The sequence below is a fragment of the Myotis yumanensis genome, unplaced genomic scaffold (genome assembly GCF_028538775.1).
Source record: "Myotis yumanensis isolate MYYU_CA2020_CCGP unplaced genomic scaffold, mMyoYum1.0.hap1 SCAF_10, whole genome shotgun sequence".
NCBI lineage: Eukaryota > Metazoa > Chordata > Mammalia > Chiroptera > Vespertilionidae > Myotis > Myotis yumanensis.
The window spans coordinates 78,504,073-78,519,859 of record NW_027223761.1 but is presented as its reverse complement, the minus strand read 5'-3'; the positions used below and the strand labels follow the sequence as shown (position 1 = coordinate 78,519,859).

The window sequence follows — 15,787 nt, the reverse complement described above, 5'->3', positions numbered from 1 at the left end:
CTGGAGGGCGATGGGGGAGGGAGGAGAAGCTGGCTGGGGATTGCTGAAACCCCTCTCCTCATGCTCGCCCCCCCTTCTCTGCCCCCCCTCCCAGGCAGCTAGTCTTCCTATTCTCTCAGGGAAATCGCCCTTAAGCACATCTCCTAACTCTGAGCTCAGCCACTCCCCCGGACCACTCCTGCGAGGGGCCCTGGGTCGCTGAGCTGCTGAGCGAGGCTGCTACCTTCCAGTGGGAGAGGTGGCCTCCTGGGATATGGGCCACTGGCTCCACTGCTTGGAGCACTACAGAGGGCTGGGCATTTCCAAGACCTTTAATGGGAGCTTTTGAGTAGAACTGACAGGTTTTGGAAAGCAGGTAAATGGGGAAGGCAGCTGAGAACGGGGAGTCTTCGTATGTGAATAGAAAGGGGTAGAGATTAGATAGAGAACCAACAAGCTTCTCAGGAGGAGGAAGGAAGCAGATTCCAGGAAATAAAGCAGTTGGGAGAGACGTTCTAGGCCAGTGGTTGCCAACCTTCCTAATGCCGCGACCCTTTAATACAGTTCCTCATGTTGTGGTGACCCCCAATTTCATTGTTACAAATTGAACATAATTAAAGCATAATGATTAATCACAAAAACAATATGTAATTATATATGTGTTTTCCGATGGTCTTAGGTGACCCCTGTGAAAGGGTCGTTCGACCCCCAAAGGGGTCGCAACCCACAGGTTGAGAACCGTTGCTCTAGGCCTTCTCATGTCCCAGGCAGGGTAAAGGTTTCCTTGGGAGAAGTCCAAGGTCAATACTGATGACAAGAGTTAGTGCACTGGGATTCCCTGGCCCTGGCCTCAGTTTCCCATCCCTGGGCAGCACAGCCTGGATGTGGACCGATGAGCTGATTGGCTGTGGCTAGTGGAGCAGAAGAGGTTACACGTGGCAGCTCATTCTTAAGGTGGTTAATTGGCTGCCGCAGTGCTGGGCTCTGTTGCTCCAACGATTTTGGGTGAAGGATGGGGAGGGAGAGATGAGGAATCAATAGGTTGATTAGTGTCTCACCAGCTCTCTGTTTGGACACTTTGTCAATAGCCACCCTCTTACTGACCTGACCAGTGGGGCATCAACAGTGCCAGAAGCATGACTGGCCCAGCAAGTCCAAGTGCAGTGAGCAGGACTTGGGCAGGGCAAGTCCAAGTGAGTGAGAAGGACTTGGGCAGGGCAAGTCCAAGTGAGTGAGAAGGACTTGGGCAGGGCAAGTCCAAGTGAATGAGCAGCTTTTTCCCAAGACCAGGCTCTGAGGTGCTGCTGCAGGGATCATCCTGGGAGCGTCAGGATGAGCCGTCTACTCATCAGGAAGCAACCACTGTGAGTGGGGCTACTCTCTGCCCCACAATCTCCTACTTTTTGCTGGGAGACCCTGATACTTACCCACCAACAAAACAAAGATAAACATAACGTCCTTAGCTAGTCCCAAAGCCCGAATGCCTGGATGGAAGTATCGGATGAACTCCCATGCAGTTCTCCCTCTGTGAGTTCTTCCTCCACGCTGGGGACCTGGGGTGAGAAGCCGAGAGAAGCCGAACCAGACGAGCCCCCTTCCTCAGCCTCAGGCTCTTCCAGACACGAGGCCCCAAGGTTGTGCCCAGGATGGTCTACTAACTAGAACTGCAGAGTGTGAGGTCAAGGGAAGGCATAGCTTCAGGTGTTTCTTACTGAACCCTTCTCATTGGCCAGCCCAAAACAGCTCATTCCAGGCATTTCTTTGAGGCCCTTTCCCATTAGCCTGGTGTGTTCAGTCCCTGTCCACACGTCTTCCCCTGAGAGACAAGCAGCCCAAGGCAGGGAGAGGGGTGCACTGGACTGAGAAAGAGCGGAGAGCCAGCCTCAGGCATCCATGGAGGACGCTGAGGCGGTCACTCTCGGTGGGCTCTGGCAAGCCTCTCCTCTGAATGCCTGTTAGGTGGGTGGAGGGATAGAGTTGGGGTGCTGCTCAGCACGTCTTGAACCCCAATGTCTGGGAGAGGAAGCTAGAAGATCAAAGACCACTCTTCCGCCCGCCTCCCTTGTGGTCCTGGTGGATGTGCCAGTGGCTGGCCGCTGAGAGCTCCCAAAGGCAATTAAAGAAGCAAAACTAGACACAGTCTCAAACCTGAGCTCTCAGTCTTTGAAAAACCAAGCCTGCTGGCGCTGGCCGTGGTGCTGATGTTCTGATTTGCACAGCAGGGTCCTCGCGCAGGGTGGACTGTGCCTCCGTCCAGCATCTTGTCAGAGACCAAGAACTGAGCTTCCCCCGCCCAACTCTCCATTGCTGTGTTCATGGTCCTGACCTTCCCGTTTAAATCCCACCTCCTATTATTTCTTCTTCATAACAGCCACCATTCCTTGGCAGGAAGCACCAAACAGCCGAAACCACTGATACTCTCCAACCTCACTTTCACCAGTAACTTTAAACCTCTTCATCCTCACGCGGCTCCTGACAAATGGTCAAGAAGAGAGGTTAGGGAGTTATCGCATTTTATTGCCCCCACCCCCACCATCTGATGAAACGTGAGTGTTCAGGGAAGTGGTCACAGGTGAGGTGACGAAGGAGACGTTAGTGTTGGATAAACCTAAAGCAGCTATCAGGCCCGTATATTAGAGAGTTGGCTGGCCTTCAATCTCAAAAACAAGGCTGAGGGAGTTGAGCAGAATTCCAAAGTGCCTTATTTAGGGGGGCGAGGGGGTGTCAGCGGGGAAACTGAGGCTTACTGCACAGATATAGAGTGAAGTTGGGAAATGCATGGATTTCTTCTGATCTAAGACAACATGTTTCAAAGCCATCATGGCAGGTGGGGGCAGGGAGGATGTAAGGATCTTGGACGCCAAGATTTTGGGAGAAGGGTGAAGGCCCTGCTTCGGAATTGCTGAGATAAATTGGCATTGGAACCAGGGATGGAGCTGTATATGTGACTTGAGAACATCCCTGGCACCCCCTGGACCCTGAAGTCCCCCGACCCTCGCTTGGCTGGACTCCTCAGGAATACTGCCAAATGGACCAGAGTGTGACCAGGGTGACACTGTAGGCCAACACCGCCAGCAGGTAGATGCGGAACAGCAGCCTGTCCAGCACGGAGCCCACGCGCAGCCAGTCCCGGGCCACCTCTCGGCTCTCCTCCCGCTTCTCCAGGAAGTGCCGGATGGAGGCCAGCTCCTGCAGCAGCCCGCGCATGGCCAGGGAGGCCTCCCGCGGCGGTGGGGGCGGGCTGTCTTTGCCCCTCGGGGTCTTGTCCAAGTCCCTGGGTCCTCCCAAATGGCCGCAGTGGTTCCCCATGTCTGGAAGAAGGGGCAGAGCATTGGCAAGGGAGGGGGTCTAGCCAGATGGCCTGAACACCGTCCCTTATATTTCTTTGGCCTGCAGAAGCTTTTACCATGGGCAATCTCAGACATAAAGAGCATCGGGAGTAACTTACCTATTTGTGTACCCGCCATCCAACTTAAGCAAATTAAGAAAGCCAATACAGTGGGAGATTCCTGTACACCTCTTCTTAGTCACAGCCTCCGTCCCCTCCCCAAGTCACCAACATCAACTTTGGTGTTTATCCTTCCCATGCACTTGCTTTTTAACTCATGGTCTTTCCCCAGCTTTGATAGTCACCATTTCATTTGCTCTTCACAACAGCCCATGGAAGAGCAGAGGAGGATGAATTGTTATCCACACTCTTTGTATGAAGGTGCTAACACTCAGAGATGGTAAGTGACTAGCCTGTGGTCAAACAGCTGGAGTGTCATTTAATAACAAGGCCATCGAGGCCTAGATATCTGGGCTCTGAATCCACTGCCCTCTCCACTGTGTCTTATTGCCTCGATGCCCTCCTCTCCGTGACTCCGAGGCCTTCTGCACCAGAAAATAAGCCTGCAGGTGTGGTGGCCTTCGCCAGGTGAGCAGTGAAATCAGGCATTAGGTGGGTGCTCTAGCTCAGAGATTTTCAACTGTGCCACATCAATTTTTAAAACATGCGATATCTGGCTATTTAGTCAAGGGCACTGACCTCTTTTCCCTTAGATTGTCAAAATAATAATAATTAAAAAAATAACAATAGCCAACACAATAGCTGTTCAGTATGCATGAATCAAAAGTATACCTATTTTTTTTCAGATCGGCAAAAAATACATTTTTTTTTTTTGCTATGCTGCAGAATCTTAGTGATTAGTTCACATGTGCCATGAGGTGAAAAGGTTGAAAATTGCTGCTCGAGCTCATGAATTCATGAGGAGATGGTGGTAGGTAAACGAAACATCTGTAGAAGGCATGGCTCTGGCCGGAAGGTAGGACAAAGAGGAGTGCAGTGGGTGGAGTGGTTAAAACACCAGCTTATCAGATGGGCCTGATTTCAAATCACACTTGACCAGTTCCTGGCTCTGTGCCTTAGGGCAAGTGATTTGGCCTCACTGTACCCCTGTTTTCTCATTTGAAAAATGAGAACGAGGACAATGTGGATGAAATGGACAAATTCCTAAAAAAAAACACACCATCTCCCAAAATGGCACCAGGAAGAATCAGAAAACCGGAGTATGCCAATAACAACTGATGAAACAGAAGCAGTAATCAAAAAACTCCCAGCAAACAAAAGCCCGGGTCCGGACAGCTTCACTGAAAAATGAGGATGAAAATCCAATTGGGTCACCATCAGGATCACCTGAGATCCCACAGGAAATGCTTCGCAAGTGCCTGGCCCAAAGCGCGCAAGAGACAGACCCACACGCCACCAGCGCGACCACCAGCAAATGGCTGTGGCAACTCCTCAGCGGGTCCCCCTGCACCCTGCACCCTGCATCCTGCCCCGTCTCTGTCCACCCAGGCTGCTGAGCATGTGCAGGTGCAGAGAGATGGGTGCTCAGGCTGCCCCACCCCCAGTGAGGTGGTGTGTGGGGTGCCACATGCAGGACAGCACCCGCCTCCCATGCCCCTGCCTCCAGGCCGGAAGGGCCCCTGCAGAGGGACTCCCCCTCCCCCCTCACCTGAGCAGTCATCAGTCTTGCTGGCTTGGGAGGCAGCTGGGCACCGATGGGAGGTTGGCTGCTCCCCCAGGCAAAGCGGCAGGGCGATTCGCTCAAGAACCAGGCGCCGCAGCCAGGCAGGCACCGGCTGCTGCAGGTCTTGCTTGTGCACCAGCCGCACGATGAGGATCGTCTCAGCCAAGCTGATGACCAGCAGAGCCATGCACACGACAAAGTAGACACCTGTGCACCCCAGGGAGAGGGAGGAGGGAGACACATAAGAGGTGTGAGGGCCCACGCCTGGCTTCCTTGGCCACAGCGAGCTCTTCCCCAGAAGCAGGCCTTACCAATGAGGGGAGTGCCGATGGCGGTGGCTGGCAGCGTGTCGGACACAATGATCAGGAAGACAGAGTAGCCCAGAAGGAGTGTGATCTTGAAGGAGACCCTCTCACCACTCTCTGGGGGCAGGTAAAAGCCCACAATGTCCATGACCATGAGGAAGATACTGGGCAGCAGCAGGCTGACCGCATAGAATAGGGGCCGCCGGCGGATGACCACCTGGGACCAGGAGAAGAGCTCTGGGGGAGGCTTGGGGCAGACAGGTCCTGTGCCCAGGAACCACCCCCATCCCAGCCCCCTTGCTTGGTAGAGCTTTCAACCTGCATTTCTCAGAAAAGGACATGGACAGACCCCACATTTTGCCTCTGGATCCAGGCTTGTGGCTGTTAGGGTAAGTGAGGGACAATTCAGCTGTTGCCCCACCTACCTCGTGGAAGTTCCAGGAGATGAGTGTGACCCTGCGGTGGGGCCGGGGCCACGGGGGTTCTCCCCCATGTCTCTCAAGTCTGCCTGGGTGTGCCGGTCTAGTGGCTCTATTCATTATTTTAATCGCACCCGCTCCCTGTCCCACTCACGTAGAACTTCATTTCTGCATAACAGCTGCTGCTTTCCATGCTGAACTCCCGAAACTGGGTCAGCACCCCCAGAAGCTCCCACTCGCCCTGGTTCATGAAGACGCTCTTGTCGAACTTCACCTTTTCTGGCGGGCGCCAAAGGGAGATGTTGATGTCCTGGACTGGGAGAGAGGAAAGCAAGCCAGCGCTGGAGTCCACGCCAGCGGCACGCCAGAGCCCGCGACAGTGGGGTGCCGGGTGGCGCACCCACATGGATTAGCTCGCTTCAGCTCTTCATCTCCAGCCTCAGTTTCCTCAGCTACACAGTGAGGTCATTGCACACTGTACCTATCTGAACAGTGGGCCTGGAGCAAGGGGAAGGAAGGATGAAGTGAAACACACAGCAAAGTGCAAAGAACCAACAAACCATTAATTAGAGAGCACCCCCCCCCCCCCCCGTCCCCGCTCCACGCACACACACACACACACACACACACCTTTCTAGATTTCCTTGTTATAATTACCTACTTAGGAAATAAACAAAAGTCAGTACTCTTCACCTCGGCCTGCAGAAAGCCGCCTGAACTGGAAGCAAGCAGAACCCCCGCTTACAGAATAGTTTAGCGCCTCTGCCTCTACTACAGAGACAGATGTGCATGGCACCAGAGCACAGGAGTGCCCCCTGCAGTCAAGCAGCAGGAATGGCTGACGTGCCCGTGGATCAGGAGAATGCGGAACAAACTCTGATGCACCCAGACCACGGGATAGTCGAAGGCGGTCCGAATTGATGAGGGAGCTCTACATGCACATTAACTTAGGAAAATGTCCCCGATCTGTGGTTGAGTAAAAAGAAGCAAGTAGCAGTGGCATAAATGATGTATATAGAATACTTCCCATGCACTTTCCATAGATGAGTATGTATGTGTATATAGGCAAAGGGTAGAGAAGGACCTGGAAGAGCCTATCATATGAAGTTTATACTGCTGAAAGCTGTTAAGTCCTGGTGTGGGGAGTTGGTGAAGAGTTTGGGAATGCGGGTAGAGGCCAAAGATCATTTGTAATTCTGGGTTTGGGTCAAAATTAGAAAGTAGTGGAGGGTGCCGTTTTGCAGTAAAGTGATGCTCACGTCCCTAGGCCTCAGTGAGCACCCAGCGTGCACCCCCTCCATGTGTTTGTCAGCACCTTCCTCTGTGCCAGGCACCCTGCTGTGCACCCAGTGGTGGGGCAGAAATCGTGTTCCGCCCTCTCTTCGTGTGTATCGGGTAGAGAGGTACACATTGAACAAGTGCTTACAAGCACAATAGACGTGGGAAGACGAACAGGAGGCTGTACATTGGGCGTTGGGGATGCCTAGTCTGGAGACTGGGAGGGGTTTCCCCGAGAAGCTGACCCTGAGCTGTGATTCGAAGGTGCGTAGAGGAACTGGCTAACCCAGGTGTGGCTGGGGCAGGAGTGGGACAAGAAGGAAAGCAGGAGAGGAAGGAGGGCAAGAGGCCTGCGGCGGGGAGAGGGGGGAGCAGCCAGTGATTAGGGGCTGGAGGAATGGGCTTCGGGGCAGCCAGCCCAGGGCCCCACGGGCCAGGTGAAGGATTTGGATTCTGTCCTGGGAGCATTGGGAAGCCACCGAGGCTCTTAAGCAGATTTGCATTTTAATAAGATCTCCACTTGCTCTGAGGAGCATGAATTGGAGGGGAACAAGAATAAAGGAGGGGGACCGGCAAGGAGGCTACTGCAGAAACCTGGGCACAAGATCAGTTTGGCTTGAATTAGGGGAGAGTGCATCAGTGGAGAGGAGAAGTGAGGGCTTTGAGAGGCATCGCGTGCCACTCCTGTGAGTGATCCTGGGAAAGAATGGGCCCTACTGAGTGTCTGCACTGTCTCCGTCAGTTGGCATGATGACAGAGGGAGGCACTGGGCAACCAGGTTAATCCCACTTGGAGGATAAAGAAATAGGCTCAGTGGCATTAAAAATAGAAGTGGTGCCCTGGCCAGCATGGCTCAGGCATTAGAGCGTCGATTCCAGTCAAGGGCACGTACCTGGGTTGCAGGTTCCCTGCCCTAGCTGGGGTGCATTGGGGAGGCAACCAATTGATGTGGCTCTCTCACATCAGTGCTTCTCTCTCTCTCTCCTTTCCCCCTCCCTTCTACTCTTTCTAAAATCCAGGGGGAGGAATATCCTCCAGTGAGGATTAACAAGAAAGAAAGAAAGAAAGAAAGAAAGAAAGAAAGAAAGAAAGGAAGGAAGGAAGGAAGGAAGGAAGGAAGGAAGGAAGGAAGGAAGGAAGGAAGAAAGAAAGAAAGAAAGAAAAGTAAGTGGTAGGTAAGTTGGATAAGGAAGATGCATCCGGGATGTGCTCCTCACTCAAGTGTCCCGGGCCCAGCCCGTGCCCCTGCCTCCAAAGCCCATCTACTCACTGGTGTGCAGCCAGCTGGTGAAGGTCAGCGAGCAGTTCTGCACATCGAAGGGGAAGTTGTAGATGTCGAGGCTGCAGGCAGTCACCACCTGGAGGGGCTTGTAGTTCTGGACCTCGCCTTGATACCCGACATACACGTACGGGATATCTGGAGACTTCCCCACGTCCACGCTGTCCAGGGGAGAGGGGTCAGCTTGGGGCTCAAGAAACAGGTCAAGCCCGGGGGTCTGAGGGTCTCCGAGCAGCCCAGCAAGGAGAGAAACCCAGGAGGGGCTAGGCCAGCAGGACAGCGTTGTCTGGAATTGATTTTTCTAACCTTCCTATCTCTCTTAGGCCTCCTTACCCCCATCAACACTACTTTCCATGCATTCCTGAGGAAAGGCATTTTTCCTTTATTCCCCTGGCAACCTAACCACAAAAGGCAGGCAAGGATCCCTGGACCCCAAATGCCACAGACCCTAAGGAGCATGCCCAGCTGTCCCTACACTGCCACCCACTGGCGGGGCAGAGCTCAGTTCCCAGGACGCCCGCCCGGTGTGGCAATGGGCAGGCTTGGTGGGTTCCATCCTGACTCGGGCTTCTCGTGGCTTCCCGTCGCCGGGAGCCCTGTGAAGTGAGAGGAATCATCTCTGCAGGGAAAGGAACTGGAAACGCCATGGAGAAGGGGCACAGGGCAGAAAGTGACCACTGTGGCATGCAGAGGCCTGGGCCGGGCCCTGAGCCTGCAGGTTTCTGTGGAGTCAGGCTGAGCGTTGAGAACTCAAGACTATCGCTGTTTCACCGATTAAACTGCAGATTCAGCCAGAAACTGGAATTTCCCCGTGTCCCTCCAGCCGGAGTGATGCAGGGCACGAGGCTCCTGGTCGACTGCCTCTCATGAAAACCAGTGTGGGTGGCGCCCCTGGAGCCGGGCAATGCAGTGGGTCCTGGCAGAGGGTGACCGGCCCCTCCACTTCCTCCTCCCACCCGTCTCCCCAGCCAGAAGGCGCCTGAGGGTGGGGAGAAGGAATGTTGGCCAAGGCCAGAGAGACTGGCTGCTGAGAATAAAGGCTAGGGGGACCCACTTTAGACCAAGGGTGCCATCTGTGGCTGGTCAGGCACAGGTGTGACTTGAGAAATGTGAGTGTCTCCCAGCTTCAAGTCTCCCCTGTGGCCAGGAACAGTGGCCAGGACTTCATTCCTTCCAGTAATGTTACTGTCCCTTATGAATGCAGCCGTCCCTCATCCAACTATTATAACAAGGTGAATTCACTCACTGGTTTCCTTTCCTCAGGAGGGGCCGTTGGATCAAGAAGTGCAGGGTTTCAACATTAAGCATAGAGGAGTTTTTAAAAAGAAAAGAAAAAGCAGGGAATTTGGGCCCAAGCTAATTTTACCCACAGCTCTGCAAGTCTTGGGGGTAAAAGTCTTGAAGGCAGGTGCCCCTGCCTTCCCCAGCCCGCAGCTACCTGGCCGCCCAGCACCAGATGGCGGTACTCACAACTCGTTGATGAGAATGTCCGGGACCCAAATGCTGTCGGTGGGGATGGACAGCTTGGTGATGTTGTCGAAGTCCTCGGGGTTCCACTGGAGAAACTCGTCAGTCCAGTACTAGGGAAGGAGCAGGACCCGTGAGGGTGGGCGGGGTCGTCCCCAGCTCAGGCCAGCTCCACCTCTCAGGGCCCAGGAGAAAGGCAGGCATCTTCTTGGGGGAATGTGGGCGTCAGTGGCACCCTAGTCACTCAGCAGCACCTGAGAGTCCCCACCTTTGTGCCCACGCACTTCCTACATGCAAATAGGATGCAGCCTCACCCAGGGACGGTGTCAGGCATTGCTAACATTCTGAATCCCCTAGCCACCAGCAGAGGGATCTGAGACGACAGCTTCTTGGTCTCAGTCTGCACAAATGTAAGTGGGGATGATAGCATGCACCTCCCAGGGCAGAGATGGTTACTGTTAGGTTTTAATCGAAGCATCCTCCACTCTCCTGCTAGGATGACTGGCCTAACGGATATACATATTTTCACATTTCACATTCTATTTGAAGGGGTGGGGAAAAGATGGCGGGTCAGTGGGAGGGTCTATGAGGTCTGGAATACTCAATAGCGGCTGCTATGCTTCGGAAGTTAATAGACTATATTATCATTGAAAACTGTACGAAATAATGTAAACTAAATACAAGCATGACTAGATGAAAATAAGAATGTGCCTTTCAAATCACAAGGGAAAAAACAAAGAGAACATACATTGAAAAGGTTGTAAAACAGAATAGAATGGATAATCCCAATGTAAATTCTGTGATGTCACTCGCCTGCTTAAAATTCTTCAGTGGCGTATCATTGGCAATAAGATAAAGTTAAACCTGAAGGTCAGCAAAAGCCTACATAATCTGCCTCCACCTATCTTCCTAGTCTCAGGTTTTGTTGTTGTTGTTGGTTTGTTTGTGTTGGCCATGCCTCTCTGTGGAGTCTACACCTGGAATGGTCACTGTTGGAACCTCCACATCTCTCTGAACCCTGCTCCTTCTCCCATACGGCAATCTATCTTCTTGATCAAGGTGAGTCTTACTCATCCTTCAAGACTTAACCAAGGCACCTGCCTATTCCATTCTCCAAGAACCTCTGGGATCCCCATCCCCTCGTGGGTTTCATGTGCCTCCTCTGTGCTTTCATGGCTGACGTCTTGCCCGCTGTGTTGGTTGCATGGAATTGTCTGCTCACGTGTGTGTGGTCTGCACCAGCCTGTGAGCTCATTGTGGGCAGGGACTGAGTCTAGTTTGTGTCTCTAATTCCAGTCCCTTAGCACATAGTAGACTGGCATGCCCTCACTGCTGGGGCAGACGAGTGACCCTAGAGGTGCAGAGGTGGGAGCTGGCCATGGTGTCCCAGGAGAGAGCTCCAGGAAGCCCACTGGGTCCCTTCCCTGAGGCAGCGTGTGTTCTGCACTTGAGGATCTTGCAGAGGCAGTACCGCAGGAACCAGCATTTGGCTTCTTCCTCTACCCCGCTTCCTGTCCCACCAGCTGGCTGTGGTGGGGTGCTCACGGAGAGGGGGAGAGATTTAACAGAGACCCATGTATGCCAGGCGTGCCCCCGAAGTCCCTCATGTCCCTACCCCCTTCTCTTCAGCCATGTTGTTGACTTCCCTTCTATGCTGACACCTTCTCCAGGTACCTGGGGCCCCGGGGCTACCAGCTTAGGACACACGGTGGACAGCAGCCTCCCCTGTTTGCCTGCCCTCCCCCACCAGCTTCGAACCAGAACTGCTGCTGGGGCCTCAGAGACTCCACACGCCAGCACCTGACCAATGCCCGCCGGAAGCTGGAAGAGGTGGGCAATAGCCACGGGGTGAAGACTTTTAATCACCCAGTTTGGTTGTTGTTCAATTTGGCTTAATAGGAAGAAGACTTGCGAGCCATTCGAGCTGTGTGAGAGTGAAGGCTGCCCCCCGAGCTCCCAGTCACTGGAGGTGTTCGACCGAGAGGTGGGACACACACTTGCTGGGGGTTCCTGGAGAACTTCAGGACCCAGAGCAGGTCCAGAGGACTTCCCACACCGAGCCTTCTGCCCCCTCCATCCCCAGCCCCAAGCGAGGGGAGTCCAGGCTTCTGCATCTCAGGTCCCTGACACTCCAGGTGGCGAGTCCCTCCCTGGAAGGATAAGTCCCAGGCCAGGAAATGAGGCAGCGGGCGAAGGGCTGGGCTGCTCACCTGCCGGTACCAGATGTAGGTGGTCAGGACCTGGTTCTTCTCGTCCTGGGAAAGGAAAGGGAGCTGGCACAGGTGGCCCTGTGGGTTGTGGGTCCACTCTGCACACACGAACCCCAGAAGGAGCTACTGCTCTGTGTCCCTATTTCCCTGGGAAGTGGGGGTGAAGCCAAGGGGCAAGGAGAAGGGGCAGCAGGAAAAGTTGGTCTTTTACTAGGATACATCTAGAAAGAAATACAGTGATTTACTCTTAAACTATATGTGCATGTAAGTATATATACCCTCTATTCTCTTCTATTATGTCATGCATATTATATATGTCTATTATGTTATCTATATTTTACAAATATGATATACATAACGTAATAGAAGATAATACAAAGCATATTTAACAATATTGTGTATACAGTGGGGCCTTGGCTTACGAGTTTAATTCGTTCTGAGACCAAGCTCGTTAAGGAGCTCGTTAACTCAAATTACTCTATCAACTCAATGCAAAAAAATCGGCCGAGAGACAGCTGGTATCTCAAAAACCTTGTTAGTTGGGACACTCGTAAGTCAAGGCCCCACTGTATCTATCTCTATCTCTATCTCTATCTCTATCTCTATCTCTATCTCTATCTCTATCTCTATCTCTATCTCTCTCTATCTCTATCTCTATCTCTATCTCTATCTCTATCTCTATCTCTATCTATCTCTATCTCTCCTATGCTAGAATGAAATCAAGAGGTACAAAGCCACATAGAGTGAAAAATTCATCGCTCTCCCTCCCTCCTATCCAATCCCCAATTTCCCTTCCCCGAACAGGCATGGACTGTAGCGGAGACTGTGGTGTCAGTCCGGCCCACCCTAGCCCAGCACACTGCCCCCATTTCGGCATCTCCGCAGTCACCTCCTGCTTATCTCTGCAGTGTCCAACCCCCTGCGCTGGGCAGTGGACCCCACCTACTACTGTCACTAACGGAGGAATCAACTAATTGATTTGTGATGAACTCTTCAACAACCATTGAGTAACACCCACCACGTGCCAGGGACCTGTGTGACACAGGGCATAGAGATGAATAGGACAATCTGAACCCTCACACAGCTCGCACAGGGAGATGGTGAGTGGCCTGCTGGCTGCAGGAGTGTGGGAGGGATGGCTGCAAAGGTGGCCCCAGTTTCCTGGTTTGGGCAGCTCTGCACATGGGGGCGCTGCAGCCTGTCTGAGCCGTGGTGCCGGCCACCGGTACGATGGTACCTGAATGTCCACCATGTGCCCAGGGCCTCCCACCTCTGAGTTGGGGGCATCTTGGGGCTGAGCCCTCACCACGTTGAGGATGGCATAGATAATGACGTCGATGGACACGGTGGTTGGCCTCCTCCAGTCCCGCACGGGCCGCACGCCCTTCTTGTAGTTGGTCAGGAGGTGGTCCGACAGCCGCCGCAGAGCGGGCCCGGAGGTGTTCTGGGCCGGGAGGCCCCCCCTGCGCCTGGCTGGGAAGGAGAACAGTTCAAAGCGGACATCAAGCCCTGATTTGAAGCTATGAAAAGGGAAGTGCCCTCACCAGTCCCACCGCACAAAACTTCCAGGTGCCCCACCACGGAAATGTCCATTGTGTCTGCAGGCTCCTCCCCAGACTCAAAGGTGCATCTCATACGGGCAACCTACACACTCATTTATGGGAGAGAGGGAGCCGGACTGGAAGAGAAGGTGACGTAAGGCAGGTGAGGTCTGAAGGAGGCCGAGGACTCGGAGGAGGTCAGCCTGCAAGGCTCTGATCCAGGGGCTCCGGGAAGTGAAGGGGAGCCGGCCCCGGGAGATGAGAGGGGTACAAAAAAGTGGCCCCCAGTGCACAGTTCCTCAGCCCAGAGGTCTGCGTGAGGGTTTGCCTCAGTCAAGGTCAGATGTCAGTGTCCTACAGCCCCTCATCTCCTGGCCCCCAGCCTGCAACTGACAAAGGAAGGAGGGAGGCAACCAGTGAAAACTGACATCTCCTCTCCCTCCTGCAAAGCCCACCCCAAGGCCGCCACCCCACCTGCCCGGTCGCACCAACTCCTGGGGGAGGTTGCCGGGTCCTCACAGGGTGCTATGTGGGCAATTTGTCAGGGTTAGGAAGAGGGTTGGGTGAGGTGTGGAGGGAGCGAGCAGCAGCAAATTGTTCCCAGAGCAGGAGGCCTGCAAGGACCAAATGGTGAGGAGCAATCCCCACTCCTAGGCCCGAGCCCCATCCTCTGGGATGTCATGTGCGCCTCAGGTGCCCTTCTGGGACAGCAGAAGCCCTTCCTGAAAGGTGCCAAGAAACATGCAGGTGACAAACAGTGTGGGAGAGGGAGGGCCAGGGTGCAGGCTGAAAGCCTCAGGGACCTGGCAGCGTGAGCGCAGGTCTCAGCAGGCCTGGCTCTGTGTGTGCAACCTGTACAACACATCGATCCTACAGATTCTCCTTCCTGCCCCTCCCACCTGTCCCTGATACACACCCCGCTGCCCTCAGGGCAGAGAGGAGCAGAGAGAGGAGAGACGGGAGAGCAGGTAGGGAGTGCTGCCTTGGGCATAACATCCGTTAACATAGCACTGATTCAAACCCAGAGCCCTGTGTGTCTCCCTATAGCGGCAACAGCCCAGATCCTGTCGTCTGGGATTCGGGCCAGTTTGGAGAGCACCAGCCTGGGCCCCACGGGTCAGAGCAAAGGCATTTTCTGGGAGGCAGAGGGCTCCCCAGCCCAGGCAGCCCGGACCAGTCATCCCCTGCAACCGGGCCTGCTCGTCCTGCTGAGCTTCCCCAGCGCCAGCTCTCAGGAGGAAACGCATCGTGTCCGGCCCCCCGTCCACCCGAACGCACCCTGGCCCAGCTTCAGCCCAGCTCTGGATGAGGAGAAAACGGTCTAAGATGAATGAGTATTGTCTGCAGCAAGAGGACACGATCCTTTTGTGACGAAAACACCCTGCATCCACTGGGGAGGCAGGAAAGGCAGGTGGGAGTGCAGAGCAGGGTTGGGTGTTAGTGGAGGTTAGCCCCGGAAGCAAACTTTAGGAAACAGAGACCTCAAGAGCCCATGCAACAAAGTCGGCGCTGCTGCCAACGAGCTGTGAGCTGAGCACATTATTCCCGTCTCTGGACCACAGCATCCCCACGGAGAACAAAGGGGCCTTGCAGCACGCTCTCGGTGAGTTTAGGGCAAAGAGCAGAGACCTCGCTCCTGCCCCGTCCACATGTGTCCCAGGCAGCAGGCTGCGCTGCACCCTCTCAGCAGCCCTGCCCTCACGGGGCTCAGCCTCGACCTCCCCGCTGGGCCCCAGTGCCTCAAAACGCTCGCATGCACGTTCGGAGTGAAAGCCTGACTCCCTGCAGCCTTACCCACTCCAAAACCCACCTTTCCTCAGCCCTGGCAGGATCGGGCATCCTCTACCGCCCCTCGGGAGGCGGCCAGCCACATCCTACATGTTTCCAATTCCCCCACCGCCTTACCTTCTCCCTGAGTCAGGAGCACAGGCAGAAGCAGGGCCAGCAGCGCTGGTGGGGCCCACGGCAGCATGGCGAGCTTCCGAGGCCTGGGCGCCTCTGGGTGGCGGGCGTGCAGGGAGAGCCCCGCCGAGGGCCAGCCTGTCTGCCCTCTGCCGGCCTCGTGTCCCAGCCGCCTGCCTCTCCAGGCTGCTCCCGGCACTTCTGCGGCTGAACCTCGCACTGCCCGCACCGCCCCGAGCCACCAGGCTGGGAAGCTGCCAAGTGTCCCTGCAATCAATCCTTCATTTGAGTCAGGTTTCAGGGTGGGCGGGGAGGATGGAACCACTGAGAGGGGGGCCTGGCGAGCTGGGTCATTCAGCGGAGCTCAGTCCTTCTGTGCTGCCAGGTGCCCTGCT

The 15,787-nt window shown here is 54.6% G+C and overlaps 1 protein-coding gene across 1 annotated transcript; it reads right to left on the bottom strand.

Moving 5' to 3' along the window:
* Window positions 1–2,537: 2,537 nt before the first annotated feature.
* On the bottom strand, window positions 2,538–15,462 carry HTR3A (5-hydroxytryptamine receptor 3A). Its single transcript, XM_070426951.1, has 9 exons — window positions 15,396–15,462; window positions 13,256–13,422; window positions 11,950–11,994; window positions 9,743–9,852; window positions 8,264–8,433; window positions 5,870–6,030; window positions 5,303–5,513; window positions 4,977–5,198; window positions 2,538–3,290 (listed from the first exon to the last, which is right to left on the bottom strand). The coding sequence occupies exons 1-9, from the start codon at window positions 15,460–15,462 to the stop codon at window positions 2,992–2,994; spliced, it is 1,452 nt and encodes a 483-aa protein (XP_070283052.1). The 3' UTR covers window positions 2,538–2,991.
* Between the last annotated feature and the right edge of the window lie 325 nt (window positions 15,463–15,787).